At 32.1% G+C, this 16,935-nt stretch overlaps 1 protein-coding gene across 1 annotated transcript; it reads left to right on the plus strand.

Moving 5' to 3' along the window:
* The first annotated feature begins 6,460 nt into the window (after positions 1–6,460).
* LOC128186150 (uncharacterized) lies at positions 6,461–8,026 on the plus strand. Its single transcript, XM_052855887.1, has 4 exons — positions 6,461–6,561; positions 6,949–7,084; positions 7,525–7,607; positions 7,878–8,026. The coding sequence occupies exons 1-4, from the start codon at positions 6,489–6,491 to the stop codon at positions 7,955–7,957; spliced, it is 372 nt and encodes a 123-aa protein (XP_052711847.1). The 5' UTR covers positions 6,461–6,488; the 3' UTR covers positions 7,958–8,026.
* The last annotated feature ends 8,909 nt before the right edge of the window (positions 8,027–16,935 follow it).

Consider the following 16,935-nt stretch of genomic DNA (forward strand, 5'->3'; position numbering starts at 1 on the left):
AAGTTATACAAATCTACTATGAGTCCATTTGTTATATCTTTTTCATGTATAGACTCTCTGCTCTCTTCAGTCAAAGTTTCAAAAGTTATACCATGTTTCTCTAAATATGTAAACATGTTGAGTTTTTGGATAATGTGCTAGTAAATATGTTTGAGAAATGTCCTGTTATTCTTGTCTGGCAACCTTTTTCAACTGTCGACAAACAATCTTCACAATCATCAGTGAGGCTTACATTTGACGAATGTTTGTGTATTATAATTTTGATACTAATTATGTAACTGGCAATCAAATTCGTACAAAAGCCCATTGAGATCATTTTCGTAGGTAAAAAAAACACGTAATTTTCGCAATACAAACGCGAAACTTCCGCGAATAAACGCGTAACAATGGGAAAAACCCCCCTGAAAAACTGTCTCAAAGAAACGCAAAATTTTCGCAAATAGGCTATTGTTAAGATTATGCAGTTTGAGTGATCCAGCGAATTGTTTTGGTGTCTTTTGCTTGTTTGAGAATTTCTATTCGTACTTGAACTCATAGTTTAGATACTTTGTTTGATATATCTTTAACTTTCACCTGTGGGTTTTTTATTGTTCTCTCTATCTATCTCTCTCATTCTCAGAAAACATCCGACCCTCTTTTACGAGAGGATTCTAGATTGTGCTTAGGATTATTGACATAGGTCTACTACTTACAAAGAGTTCCTCTCATATTTTAGCTTAACAAAGCCCTAGTCCAATATTCCGATGTTTGGAATTGATTTTAATTTTAATAAATTGGCATTGTTAAAGTATACGAGTTTTAACTACTGTATTTATATTTAATTTAATATTTACTCTATTTTAACTGAACATAAATAAAGACAGAAGAAAGAGACGTGTCTTTGTTCTATCCATCGAAAAATCTAACAAAAATATCGAGGTATTAATTGAATTGATTTTCGAAAATCTGACAACAAAATTTAATTTGTAAGAAAAAGCCACGGAATGACAGAAGAACGTAGTTAATATCAATCAAAACAAATATCTTAATTGCTAACACTCTATGAATACAAAAGAGAAAAATTAATGGCACAAATAATAATAAAAAAATAAATTACGCTACCGGCGAAAAAAAGTTGTTAAGTGCCGCTAGTAACCAGTGTTTGATTACAACTGGCGTTCTTACAGCTAAGCGGCTTGTCGAACCCGATCTTAATTACATGTGCTTCATTTTTAATGAAGAATGCTTCAAAAAATTATTAGCACAGATAGTATGTGAAAATAAAAAACTCAGGTAGCAAATATTTAAATTATAATAGAGTAGTATAATATGATACCCAGAATAATGATTGGGCCACAATGGGAAATTAATTGTTTAGATAAGAATAATTATATATATGCCGTTAATCATATCGATACAACTATATTAAAATAATAGACTCGAATTTTTGGGCTTTAATACCGAGAAATCGGAAGAGTACTGTATTTTGTTTTATATATTTTTAACATTATTTGTACTTTAAGATTACCAATCTGTTTTTATTTTTTTCTGAATCAAGTTTCGCTAATCAATAATCAACGAAAATTCAATTAAAAAATCCGGAAATCATCTGGATTTTTTGGATTTTATAATCTTGCGCATGCGCATTACATTCACGCTAAATCACGGGAGGCTCTTTAGTTTATGTTTCCACAATATCATATTTGCATGGATAAACTCAGAAACGATAAAACAAATACATCTAAATTTCCATTGAAAATTTGCTATATGTTTTGTTCTTCAAAGCAAATACGGGAGAAACCTCTTACTCAGTGCAATTAGTATAAAAAGTCCCGAGAGTTCCGAATGTCAACATGGTGTGTAAATTTGAAGCGAGGAAAAAACGCTTGTGAAAAATTGTTGAATTCTTCATGAATATGAATTTAATTTTTAGAATGTTTTGACTGCTATTTTCAATGCAGCTTCTTAAATTTTTCCAAAATCGTTTCGGAGCGATTTTGTAATTTTTGTTTTGCTACATTACGGGTATATAGGAGGCATTTTAACTGTGGCGGAGGCCTGTCCCGAGACACAGTTAGATTATTCTAACTAAGCAGAGTGTAGTGAAATTAATAGCATTATTGTAGGCTCAAAGCTTTGTTAAGTAAATGTCAACAATACGGTGTGTCGATGTATATATTTTGTAAATGTCCAATATCATTTGCAATGTCTACCCTCAAAGTATATATATATATATATATATATATATATATATATATATATATATATATATATATATATATATATATATATATATATATACTGTCTAAAATCTTCTGGAGGACTATAATGCTACAATATGTGTTATATAACCATGTAACAACTCATGTAACAAATTAAAATTTTTATTTAGGTCACTCAGGTGACATTATGCAATTGGTCTTCGTCCGTCGTGCACCGTGCTTCGTGTGTTGAACAATTTTACATTTTTAACTTCTTCTTGAAAACTACAAGGCCAATTGTTACCAATTTGTGTGTGAAGCATCTCTATGGTAAGAGGAGGAATCTAAATTGCACAAGTCATGGCTCAACCACTCCCAGGGCGCCACAGGCGGGGCCAAATATGCAAAAAAGCCAAATTCTCAAAAATCGTCTCGTCTTATCCCACATATGTGAGGAAAAAACTGAATGCACGGTTATGATGTCCATGAAGCCCTCTACCAAAATTGTGAAATTCATGGCCCCTGGGTCAGGGGTTCAGGATCTAGGGTGGAGACAATATGCCCATGTAGTAAAAGAGTGTTAGATCTTAGAAAATCTTCTTCTCTACTCCCATATATACGAGGGTTGTTAGAAAAGTTCGCGGATAAGTTAGATTGTGAGCGGACTATTCGCATGATATTAGCAAAACTTTTCATATTTAATACTGACGTAAAAAATATGGAAAGATTTGTTTATTTAAAATGCACTATAGAAATAGACAGACTAATTAATTTGATAAGATATGCTTCAAGGAGCATGTCAGTTTTTAATTGTTTAATATTGTGTACGCATTTTTGCTTATTAAGAAAATGTATAGTTTAAGCGCTTATAAATAAACAATATTTTGTAAGTGATCACAATATATAATGAAGGTCATGTTGTGAAAGTTTCAATTAAATTGAAGAATTCCTGACCGTTTTATCGCCGAATATGGACGACGAACGCTATAAAAAATGTACACCTTGGACACCTTGGAGCACTGGGTCGTCATTAAATTTTGTGTGCACGCAAAAAATCTCCGATGGAGACCAAAAGGTTCTTATAGGCTGCTATTTTTATAGAACAAAGGTGTACAATTGGAATCACAATTTGACTTGGAGGTTTAAAAATACTGATATATTGAGTACTTGCAGCACCCCAAGCCACCATACAGCCCGGATCTTGCACCTATGGATTGCGCTTTATTTCCTTATCTAAAGTTGAAAATGCGTGGGCGGAGATTTTTGGATCTAAATGATCTACAATTTGACACAAAGACATTCTACAGAAATTTGACAAATAATGGAAAAATGTTAACTTTGAAAATGAGTGGGGTTTAAATTGCTTTTCAGTAGTTTGACGTCACCTGACGTCGTGGAAATATCAAATGGTGCTCCCTAAATCCAATTCATGCAAAATAAAAATCGCTGTATCTTTTGAAAAGAACTTCTAAATCATAAGATTTTTTGCATACTTATTTTCAATTTGTAGTAATTTAATAAAACACACGCCATCCTACAAAGTACACAGCAATTTTGCCGAAAATCACGTTGTCCGCGAACTTTTCTAACAACTCTCGTATTTGTTAACTAAACTAAATGCATTGTTATTATGTTCGTGAAGTGTTCTACCTAACGTGCGAAATTCATTACCTTTGGGATAGGGGTGAAGGCCCAAAGGCAGGGTCAATGTAGCCATATGGTGAAAATGTATTAAATCTTAGAAATCTTCTTCTTTACTCCCACACCTGTGGGGAAAAACTGAATGCATGGTTATGATGTCAACAAAATCCTCTTTAATTTCATGTCCCCCGAGGTAGGGGCTTTGAATCTATGGTGCGGTCAAAACACTCATATAATGTATAGGGTTGAGATTCTTAATGCAGGGTGTGGCTAAAAGCATAGTCATTTAGTGTTTTTTGGTTTTTCATTTCACAACATATGTACATATATAACATAATAAATGATTGGAACATTTATATACACATATTACAAAGTCTTTAGACTATGTCTACTTAATAGTACAGTTTTGTATATTTCATATGAAGTGAATCTAATTTTGAGAGAGAGAGAGAGAGAGAGAGAGAGAGAGAGAGAGAGAGAGAGAGATTATGCAGGTGGATTACAATACAAGTAGAGACTATGCTATACTGAAAACAAATGAAATGATATGAGGGTTCACAGCGATCCAAAAAACAAAAAACAGAAAATTTAAACTTATCTCTATAACTACAATTTTTCACAGATATTCTGCAAGTGGCTTTCGTATTCCTTATAATTACATCTTTTCAACAGCAAATACTTTTCAGTTAAGATTCTTTCTGTTATGACATTTTTCAAGGCATGTATATTTGATGTCGGATTATTTTTATATTTACATGAAAAAATATATAGCTTCACGATAAGAGCTATCAGGTTAAAAAAATTTATAACTTTCTTTATTTTTATATTTTCCAAAAAGAACTGATTGAATATCAAATGTAATTGAGATTTCAAACTGTGTAAAAATCCACTCTTCAACATCACACCACAATTCTTTTACTATATTACATTCATAAAATAAATGACTAAATACTTTCTTCATCTTTTTGTACAAAAGGTGCAAACAGCAGATTCTGCTTTTTTTATATTAAAAAGATATTTATTTGTAGGGACAATCCTATGAAGTATTTGATATTGCAGCCAATGTAGTTTTGATTCCTGTGTACACTTAAAAAGGAGTTCAAAAATTCTATTCCAAGAAGTTTGTGAATAGTTGTCACCCTTTTATAATATTTTATGCCACCTACATGTAAGGCAAATGTTATGGCTGGGAGAGGGGGGTGTATATTTGTCTTGTTATTTTATTCTGCTCAGGAATTTCAAAGAAAGAAATGAGCTACCCTGGTAATTCACATACATGTGTACCTAGAAAAAAGAAAGAATGAAGCTGTGTATCAAAGTTAAGATACTGTGAAAGTTATTTGAGTAATCTTCCTTTGCTTCTTCATAACGAAGTTACCTTCCCTTGCTTTCTCATAATTGGAGTTATTTATCATTGAATATACTGTAATTAAAAAGGTGTATGATAAAAAAAATATTCAAGTATCTTCATTTATTGAAACAAAAACAGTTTTTGAAGTCTTTATATAAATAAATAGACTCATTAATAGTAAAATATTAATTGGGTAACCAAAATCACTGAGAAACCTACCTACTTACCTAGTCCTTGCAATGACCGGGGGCACATAGGGCAAGGAATAGACTACTCCACTTTTCTCTGTCTTGAGCCACCTTCTCCAATTCTAATAATAAACATAAAAATGATAAACAGTACATGTAAAATGATTTTGGCATAAATACCAGATGGTGTCAATTAAGTGTATATAGGTTGAAAACAGAAGTAAGGAGAGTTTATAAGCTTTAATGTTATACAGCTGTTCTTTCTAATGTGTTCTGTTTAAATGTCCACAGCGAGAGTTTCTGTCTGTCCCTTGGGATTCGGAATAGGTTGTTCTGATATAGAGCATCTAAACTAGCCACCTGGTTTTAGTTTATCTATGAAAACATATACACATAAAACCTTTCATGAAAGTTATTAAATCTGGGAAAATTATTTTCAACTATTTTCTTGTACATTTTCATTATCAGATCATGCACTCTATTATGATCTTTATAAGTTTATAAGTAAAAATAAAGGTTCCATAGTCCTTTTTGAAAGATTTTAGGCAGAAAGGCGGTCGTCATTACATTATTATAACTTTTTTTTTTACTCCAGAATGAAACTTAGTTAAATGCTTATATGAGACCCTCAACAAGTTTGTGAATGGGCCATGATACTCAGGTGACCGTTAAGGCCTATTGGCCTGTTGTTCAACCTAAGACTCCAGACAAATACTAAAATCGTTATAGAGATTCTACAATCGGTATATAAATGGGTCCAAAAAAGTCAATTTAACTACTAGTATATTTTTTGAGTACTGCAATGCTACATTGTGGTTTTTTTTTCAAAATGCGGTTTTTGATCAGAAGCATTGTTGTGTCTGTAGGCACCGTTTACCCTAGGGGCTCTTGGTTCGTATCCTGTAAGTCATTTTGTTAATTTGTTTTCACTATGGTTAGCAGGGACTGAAAAATCTCAAGCATATGCTAGTAATCTAATTGATGCAATGAATCAAATTATGATTATCAATAAAAATAAAATAGTTAAAAATCCTCGTACCATGCATGTGAATTTACATTTTTGGGCAGTTGTATGTCTTTGTCTTTATACTTTCAGGAAGGTGTGTTGATTTCGAACCATCTAGAAATATGGTAACATCTAATTTCGACAAAAACTGCACCACTTGTCCTGAGATATACAAATCAACTGACGTTTTCAAAAGTAAATACCAAAGGAAATTTATTTTTAATTTTTCTATTATTGTTCCGTCAAAAAGTGCATTCAGAAAAATCACAGTTATAATAAAATATCAAGTTCATGTTTACATGTGTTTTACGAAACAGTTATAATAGTTACGTGCTTTTTTTCTCCATGCATAATGTTCTGAGAAGGTTATATACGATCATTTTTCGAGGAGATTCATGTTTGAAAAGATCTCTTATTCATGTTTTTTCAAACACATATAAAATTTATAATATACATACTTCGTTTTCAATAGATAATAAAAATTAAGCAACTTCATAATGATTATTTTAGACTCTAAAATGTAATAGTAGCAATGTATAATATTTCAACAAACCGGATCGATTTGTTTGGTGTTTTTGTAAGTTCCCGAATGTTATATGGATGAAAAACACGAAACAACACCGTCAAAACCAGCAGCTCGGCCTTACCCCATCGCAACAACCACCAGCCCCACACAGCAAGGAAGCGAAAGTTGGCTTAGTTCCGTTGATATTCCCATGTAAGTTAAACATATCGGTAAACGATATTTGTCAGATAGAAAATTAAAAACCATTTGTTGTCAGAAAACAATCCTTGAATAGACTGAAAAGCAGAACATTTAAAATATATCTATCCTTCGGGGTATATAAGTTTGGGAAATAAATAATAATTTATAAAAGAGCTCTATGTTTTATGTATATTTGGGACGTAGAAGTCATGTAAAATAATAAAATGATTTGGTTCTCAATTTACTTTATAACATTCGGACGTGAAGTGTCACAATTGTTTATATAAATCTGTAATTCATTATTATCGGTAAATGATTTAACTATATTATTCATAGACGGAATCTTATCCCCTAATTTAATCTTGCATTATTAATGGTTAATGATATATGTTCACTGGTTACAATAGTGATTATTACACATGAATTGTATTGTAATATTTTTTTAATTGTAGCATCGTGATAATCACTCTCTTATTCATCATACTAGTCGTTGTGATAACTCTTCTAATCATTCAACTATTAGGCTGTTGTAAAGGTGAGTTTTTGTCAAATCATAATAACATCAACAATAGAATCAGTTTATACGATTATGCTTTTCTATGGACAGAAACAATAAAACTTCAGATTATACAGTACTTCAACAATCTCATATTATCTTGCTATCTGTTAATGTATACAATGCAATCTTAGTTTGCTTTTCATTTATTTTTTAATAAGACACAATTTGATAAACTCAGTTATGGTTTACGAAATACATTACTTATTTGTAAAATGATGTAACATGTTTTTTTTTAATTTATTGTAGCGTGTAAAGTTGCGAACAGGCGTGTAGAAAATGCGGATACTGAATCCATTGAATTTACGGAACTACCAAGACACCGATGATCAAAAAACACCGTTTCCTAAAAATACAACCCCTTTTTGACTTATCTTTATTAAGTTACTTTTGTTAAATTCTGTAAATTTGTATCAAATAAAGGAAGTTTTTAAGGTTGGTTGCATGTATTGGTACAAGCGTTTAAATGACAACGAAAAACTTATTTTATAAAGGAGCTATTGCGAATAACAAACGAATAAACCTATAGCAGAGATGAATTTCCCGGGAAAAAAATACCTTTGGAAATCAAAGTTTTTTTTGTTATTTTCTATCGTACATATTTCTTAAATTTTCGAATTTGAATTTTAGCCTATTACTAATATCATCTTGCTCTTGCAATTTTATCATTAATCTTCAAATTTGGCTAAACAGCATTTTCTCAGTAAAATAGTATATTACTGCATGGTTTTGGCCTAGATATCTTTCAGGACCGGCCTGTCCCTTAAAAAAACACCTTAGATATTTTGATAGGTTTTGTTCAAAGGAATAAATTAGATTTTTTAGGGACACCCTGGCCCTGGGGTAGAATTTTGCAAAAAACCTACAAAAATTTCGAAAACTGATATATATCATAGTTGTCTATATTTACATCGAAAAGTGTAAGTTTTGGATAGCTCAGTAGGTTTCACCGATGACTATGTCACACATAATTATTTTTGTGCCCTGGTTTGATTCCACCTGTGGGCATCCTATTTCTTTTTTAAAATTAACAGCGTTAATTTTTTATAATCACCGTTTAATTATTTGTTGTTGTATGTTTGACTTCAATCTTCTTTCTAAAATACACATTTGCTTTTTGAATTAAAGATATGGATGGCAAAAGTATATACGTAACTACGTGTAAAAAATAATCAACCAGAACTATACCTATATATATGTGTAAGCACGCTTTGTTTGAGGAGAAGAATCATTCACTCTGTGATACTCGAGGCAGAAGACACGTAAAAAAATCATGCCGAGCAAAAACTGTTGCGTTTCCCTTTCCAGAATATTTATAGGAAGTGGTACAATTATAGGAGAAGTACTGCAAATTAGATGTAGTTCGTTCTTTGCAAAAAAGAAGACAGTTTGTTCGTACACCACATCACTTTCAAAATATTTGTTACAGCACATAGCGCTGTCTTAGTTATACTTAGCATACAATATTCTTTACACCTTTGGCCCCTCGTTTCAAAACACGTTTATTATTTATTTTTGCAATGCTCTCCAGCTAGGACAAGGAAAGATTTACTGGCGCCCAATCCGAACTGTGGCTGACCAGATTTAATATATAAATGGCGATGTGCACATTTTGGCTAAGAAAATAAACAGTTGGTAAACTTGTTCTAATTCATAATTTTCATTTCAGATTCATTTGAAATTTTACTCCAACGTAAAAAGTCAGTCCGCGGACTTACTAACAAAATATCTTTGATGATCTTTAAAAATATCGGTTTCTAAGCAATCGAATATGATTTCTAGATGAAATTGGAGAAACTGTAAAAAGGTGACAAGGCCTTTCGTTGGTGGTGTCTTTTCCAAAAAGACAATTTATTGATAAAAGTTTCAACGAATTACGCTCTCTCCCCACCCCCGAAAAATCCCCCAAAATACATGTAGTAAAGATACAAATACGTTACCAGCCAAAAGCTTCATACCTGGAATTTGGAAAATATCCATAACAAGGTTTTTAAACCACGCAGTGAATGACACACTGTTTCAAACACATTTATTTATTTGTACACCTTTACCTATTACATGCTATTTTTACCAATAGTAACAACATTTCTGCGCTATAGTGCATATATTGTTGAATTATATCACTCTATGCGATAAAATGTTTATCTTTAAGGCAAAAAGTTAAAGAACAAAATTTAGAGATACAATATATTTCCATTTTGCTGTAGGTTAATAAGGTAATTTTAAAACAAAAAAATCGAACACACTATATAAAAAAAATAAACAAAGTATATTGTTCAACATATTCGACTGTCGTCACGAGAAAAGGGCCCTTGGTCACGATTTTGGTCGAATTTTATTTTTCTGTTTTTATCATTTGCAATGCTTTAGGAATGCATTTCTAATGATCAAATGAAATTTGTGTGCCGTTCGTTGAGTTTTAAGCAAGATACAGGGCTTACAATTCTTCGTCATGTAAACAAAGCTCGTGCCCTGTTTTTGTTTACATAGGTTCAATATACTAGTAAAAACTCTTTTAAAAGATGGTTTGTCTATCTTTATTATTCATTTTAAGCATAAATAAACAGTTCTTAACGATTAACACATTCATTTTTATTTAGGTCTAAAACTGGAATTTTCACTTCAACATTCAAAATGTAAACACTCGCTTTGTTTACATAGTAAAGAATTTCAAGCTCTGTAACTCGCTTATGACTCACCAAATGACACTCAAATCTCTGTTGCCTATTAAAAATGCCTTACTAAGGCATTGTAAACATTAAAATCGAAAAAATAATTTTTGAACAAAATCGTGACAATGCCCCTTTAAGGTCAAAATTTTACAAACTCACTTTTTTGTCATTTCCGAGTAGACAATTCTTTCTGAACACAAATATACACAACTATTTAAGATCTTGTGTGTTATAAGCATTTTATGACACATTGTAGTAACACATGTCAATAATATTTTGACGTAGTTCATCGAAAACTTCACGACGTCACAAACGTCAAATTTTGTTTAGGATTATTTTTTCATCATTGCTACCTTTACCGTCTTTAATTGTTTGAAGTTGAATTAATTAATAATTTTCTACCATTCTGTCTTACAATTTTAACAAACGAAAACAAAACATTTTAAAAATCTAGATATAGTTAAAGTTCTGCAGCTAATCCAGATACACTTTCAGTGAGTCCACATGCAATACCCCACCCCCCCCCCCCCAAAAAAAAAAATTAGATAGACAGATAAAGGATATCTAAAGAAAAAAATATCATACTTCTCCCCAACCTTTAAATACATTAAAGTTTGTTTAAGCTGCCGAGAAGCAAACAAGCAAACATGAAACAAAGATAAAGATGGTCAAATTCGATGTCTATTGTTCCACAATTTTGAAGCATTGTTAAAATACATACACGAGTGTATTTAAAAAAAGAGAAATATTTATTCTTTTCGATCAACCTTTTGCACGGAAATTTTATCGCATATTTATTTATATTACTTTTTAAGTATATTTATACAATAGTTCTAATCCAAGTTTAAAATCAATAGCTTATTTTGAAACTCTGAAGTTAAATGGTGTTAAATTTTTTTCCTGATTTCTCTCCTCTTTTATATGTTATCAACACTTAATTCTTATAAAATTACCGGTGAAAAAAAATCCGTTTTGACTGTCTCACTGAAAAGTTACAACTACAAAAATGTGGACAATTGATTTGAGAGAAAAGATTTCAGCAAAAATGGCTTAATATTTATAGATTTAAATTTACATCTGCTAAGTATGATTAACATTCCCTCTATTTATTACGAAAATTGATCGAATTCACAGCTGTATAGAAACTCACAGGACTAAAATCTACTCGGTCCAGTTCTAACGATGCAGTTTATTGATCGGTCAAAATCTTAAGTAACCTAAGAAAAATCACGGACTGCACGAACTAATGATGCCAAACTAAAATTCACATACAATACGCTTTATTGGCTACAACTTTCATCTAACGTACTGGTGTACACTAACAATAATTTAGCGACTTTTACTTATTTTAACGATCAATTCATTTCACTAATTTATCAAAAGAAAGATGTAAATATAAACAATAAAATCATTTCTTCGGTAATACAGGCGGGCCACATTACAGAACGCCGGTTACGTTAATTTTTTCGGTATCCAGTGTATCAAATACGACAGACCAATAAAATACAAACCCACCCAACGTGCTGAATCTACACTTCTATTCAGTCGCTTTGTAAGTTCACGTGTACCGTTGTATTTTCGTGATGCGATTTTCATAAACCATAATCGTTGAAATAAATAATTAAATACAAGCATTATTCACAAATACACGATGAATCTCTCTTTCTCTCTCTCTCTCTCTCTCTCTCTCTTGCTCTCTCTCTCTCATTGAATAAAAACATTGGCCAAGCGATTATCAATATGAAAAAAGAAAAAAAAAAGAAAATTTAGATAATACAGTAGTCGTTTATAGAGTGCATACAGTTGCATACGGTATTCCTAAGTTTTAAGAAATATCTCGATTCTTGGATTTTCTTTTTATTGCTGTACATTGTACATTGTAACAAACAAACATAAACATTGACTTCAATATCAACGAAATTTGTTCTCTGTATAAAAAAGAAAAGATGAGAAACCATCATCTATGAAGATGAATTGTACGTCCATGCATGTTATTAATTGTAGTGTCGCTATTTATCGATAAACATGAATTGTTTATTTATAAAACGGCAATTTTATCGACTTGATATCAAAAGTATAGAACTTTGTATAAATGACTTGTTTAGTTTAAGGAATTTTGAATCATATACGTAACTGGTTTGAGATGAATATAATCATATAAAAATGCTATAAATCTATGAAAATGTGGTGAGTTTTCAGACATGTTATGACTGATTTTTTTATTTACGTAAAAAAGCTCAAAAAGTACACACAACATGTGGATTTGGGTAATTAAAATCTCAAGAAAACAAAACATGTTGCGCTCAAATAATAAACAAGTGTTTCGTCGTACAGGTACATTATATAAATAGTGCCTGTTTGGGAGGGTAACAGTTGAAATTGACACCCCTCGAAAACCATTGTCAACCTCCGCTTCGCGTCGGTTGACAATGGTTTTCTCGGGGTGTCAATTTCAACTGTTATCCTCCCAAACAGGCACTATTTATTTTGTTATACTGAATGTCTTTTTTAAAAATTTTAAGAAAAGTTTACTGCTTTTATATAGGAATAACGTGAATTCTACAGCGAACAGTACGCGCATAATTTTCGCGCATGTAACATTTTTTAATGCTACCCGTTTACCAAGTGCGTTGCTAACGCTGAGGGTAATAGTAAATATTATTAACTGCGTTTTAACTAATCAGATTTCAGTATTTAACATGAAAGTATAACAAATACTTTTATGTTGTTTCATTAACGGCACTTTACATGAAAATGTCACTAAGAATCAGATTTTTCCATGAAATCAAATGCGATTTATCAAAGTAGATTTTTATGGAGTAAAATTATTTCTCAGACTCATCGAATCCGTTAGTTACATGCGTTTTAATTCGTTAAATAATTTCAAAATTTGATCTAAAATTCTTTAGTAATAAAATTATGCGAGAATTTATTTTGTATGTTGGCAGTAGCACTATAATTGAGATATCGCCGCTTCTCTCGTGTTTCTTCCGACTAATTTAAAAGTATAAAATTGTCTCCCTGGGGTAAACTTCCAAACTTATGATTTAAAAAAAAGATCTTTTGAAATATTTGACTTGTATTGTTTCACAGTAATTACTGGGCAGATAACTGTTATAGTTATGTTATTCGGTATGTCTCGGTCTTCAACCCCTCTTAACCCTCTTATCAACAACAAGTATGCAGTGTTTTTTTTTTTTACTTTAATGAATTATACATGTATATTGCTAATACAAACTAAAAATTGTACAATTTTACTAAGAATACTATATAAATCATCATCCGAAATCCACGGCCAGTCTCGCATTCAATTATATGCAATCGGTAGGCATCTGCCAAAAGGCCCTTTAATTGGTTTCCAAAGATGATTTATAAAAAGTGATTTCCCAATTAGAGCATACTTTCATCACACACTAGAATGGAAGATGTGGTGTTCAAGTTTTAAAGCGGATACAACAGCATGCAGTATTTTTATGATATCTCAGCATCAACTTGTGTAGATATTGACGTTACATTTGTATTTTTCATTTAATAAATGTTTATTTTTAAATCATGTAATATTTGACTGAAAAAATATTAATCCCGGTATAAAAACAAGGCCAGACTCTATAGTTATTCAAAATACACATCACAGACGCAAAAAAAATTGCGTTTACAATGCTGCTACTTTCACGTCGTTTTCTGAGCTTTGTGACGTCAAAATAAAGTGGCCCTTCTCTCATGCGTTGATAGCCCCATCATTCACGTCCATGTTAAGATGAAACAAAATTCATATCGATGTTTTGAGGTGCACGGGACTGCACACAAATCAAAGATAAGATCTGTTGACACCTGAACATAAAAAGAAAGGAAAGCAGTTCGTGGTTTTTAGAAAAAGGGTAAGGGGGAGAATGTTAATTCGAAAAAATATTTTCGGAGAAAATTCAAACGTGTATTACTGGTCTTCATACAATTCCGAAAAATAATACCTGAAACGCATACAATTCAAAGTGAATATGTTCTTTCGGGAAAATTCCGGAAAAAAAAAAAAAAAAAATATATATATATATATATATATATAACAAGGACGTTGACGTTGTCCTAGACAAGCCAGAATGTGCCATGCGGTATTGTTTAACAAATGTGTCTTAAACATTATAGAAATATCTTTAACATCACACTTCATGCGTGACAGATATAACCTCTAAACATTTGACGAGACGGCATAATTAAAATAAAAATTTTAAAGCTGGGATGTCAACAAATTAACCATTATAATTATATTTTCCTTACATTTTTAATTATTGTCCTTTACAAAAATTGTGAATATCCGGAATCAATTTCTTCTATCCTCTCTGGATGTTCCGTCAAGATTTTGCCGACAATGTCCAGTATAGAAAGATTTGGGACGATTACCGACAATAAAATTAGCACCACTATTATGGACCACTGTACAAACTCGATCGACACTCGGCTGTACTATATCCGATCGACACTCGGCTGTACTATATCCGATCGACACTCGGCTGTACTATATCCGATCGACACTCGGCTGTACTATATCCGATCGACACTCGGCTGTACTATATCCGATCGACACTCGGCTGTACTATATCCGATTGACATTCGGGTGGTAGCCCTTAATTTGGTAAACGTAACCGAGTAAAGTCCAATCAGCGTTTCAACATTTATTAATATGGCATGTCAAACGTTGCAATATTCGATATTTTCTATTTGTATTATATAAATATTCATTTGTATTGTACAATTTACCATTTGTTTTGTATAATTTTCCATTTTTATTGTATAATTTTCTATTTGTATTGTATAATCTTCCATTTGTATTGTATAATCTTCCATTTGTATTGTATAATTTTCAATTTGTATTGTATAATTTTCCATTTGTGTTGTATAAGTTCATATGTATTGTATAATTTTTTATTTGTATTGTATAATTTCAATTTGTATTGTACAATTTTCAATTTGTATTCTATAAGTTCCATTTGTATTGTACAATTTTCAATTTGTATTTTATAATTTTCAATTTGTATTCTATGATTATCAATTTGTATTGTATCCGAGGGATTGTTTATTTGTTTTGTTATGAAGGTTATCATTGGTTAAAAGTTTTATACTGTATTTTGGGGAAACCAGCGAAATGTTCCAGATGCTGAACGCAAACTGGTCCCCTTAACATGTTTTAAACACGTGGTGATCTCATTTACCGGCAGTGACGCCAGTGTGAGACTTGTCGTGTTGGTCAACGTGGAACTTTTCTGGGTTTTTAAGGTAAACAGATAGGGCCATCGTGATAAAAGATATAACAAGGCATTATACATATATGATGACTGTATAAGGTGTCTCGATCTGCCCCTATCCCTTCATTGACAGTACGTCTATCGAGAGATGTACATGTATGTACGTCCCTACTGGTCTACACCAGGTTTGAAAAACCTGGTTCGGTTAACCAGCTACATGTGTATAATGTCGTGGTATATCTTTTATCACAATGACCTGTTTACCTGAAAAAACCCAGAACAGTCCCAAGTTGTCCAATACGGTGAGCCTCACACTAGCATCACTGCCGCCTAAATAGACCACCAAGTCAAGCAGTGGCGTCGCAAGCAAATTGAAAGTGGGGTGGGGGGGGTGAGGGGCTAGACTAATCCTCAGAAATCTTGACAAAACCTTATTCCCAAAATCATGAAATTCAAAATCGGGAGGGGGGGGGGGGGGGGGGGGGGGGCTTAGTATACCTTTAACTCCAACTTCTCAATATTTCAATCTTTTCAAGGTAAATTTCAGTTCAATTATGTTTGCTGCGAGAAAAAGTGTGTGGGGGGGGGGGGGCTGAATCCTCAATGATGATATGTGCCTAATGGTTAGGTCTAACTTTGCAATAAAAGTGGGAGGGGGGGGGGGGCTTAGCCCCTCCCCCCCCCCCCCCCCCCCCCCCGGTTCCGACGCCTATGACGTGTTTAAACAAGTCATGTTAAGGGGACCAGTTTGCGTTCAGCATCCGGAACTTCTCGCTGGTTGTCCCACAATACAGTATAAAACTTTAAATCAATGATTATCTTCGTAACAAAACAAATAAACAATCTCTCGGATACAATACAAATTGAAAATTATAGAATACAAATTGAAAATTATAGAATTCAAATTGAAAATTATAGAATACAAATGGAAAATTATACAATACAAATGGAAAATTGTACAATACAAATTAAAAATTATACAATAAAAATGGAAATTATACAATACAAATAAAAAAATATAGAATACAAATGAAATTTATACAATACAAAATTAATGAATATTTATATACAGTAAAACACGGTTATAGCGAACACGCTTATAATGAATTGACGCTTACAGCGAAGTGAATTTCATTCCCCAAGTCTCTATTTTATGTTGTAAACTTGACTGATATAACGAATTACGCTTATAACGAAGTTAACTTACTCGTCCCTGGGACTTCGTTATAAGCGTGTTTTACTGTAATACAAATGGAAAAGATCGAATATTGCAACGTTTGACATGGCATATATTAAGGATCTGACAGAAATTAAAATACAGACCGGTGATATCTGGACGGCTGTCCGATTCCGACTAATGCACAAAAGAATTTCAACAGTATATAGTATATAGAACAA

Source organism: Crassostrea angulata, chromosome 5 (genome assembly GCF_025612915.1).
Source record: "Crassostrea angulata isolate pt1a10 chromosome 5, ASM2561291v2, whole genome shotgun sequence".
NCBI classification, from domain to species: Eukaryota; Metazoa; Mollusca; class Bivalvia; order Ostreida; family Ostreidae; genus Magallana; species Magallana angulata.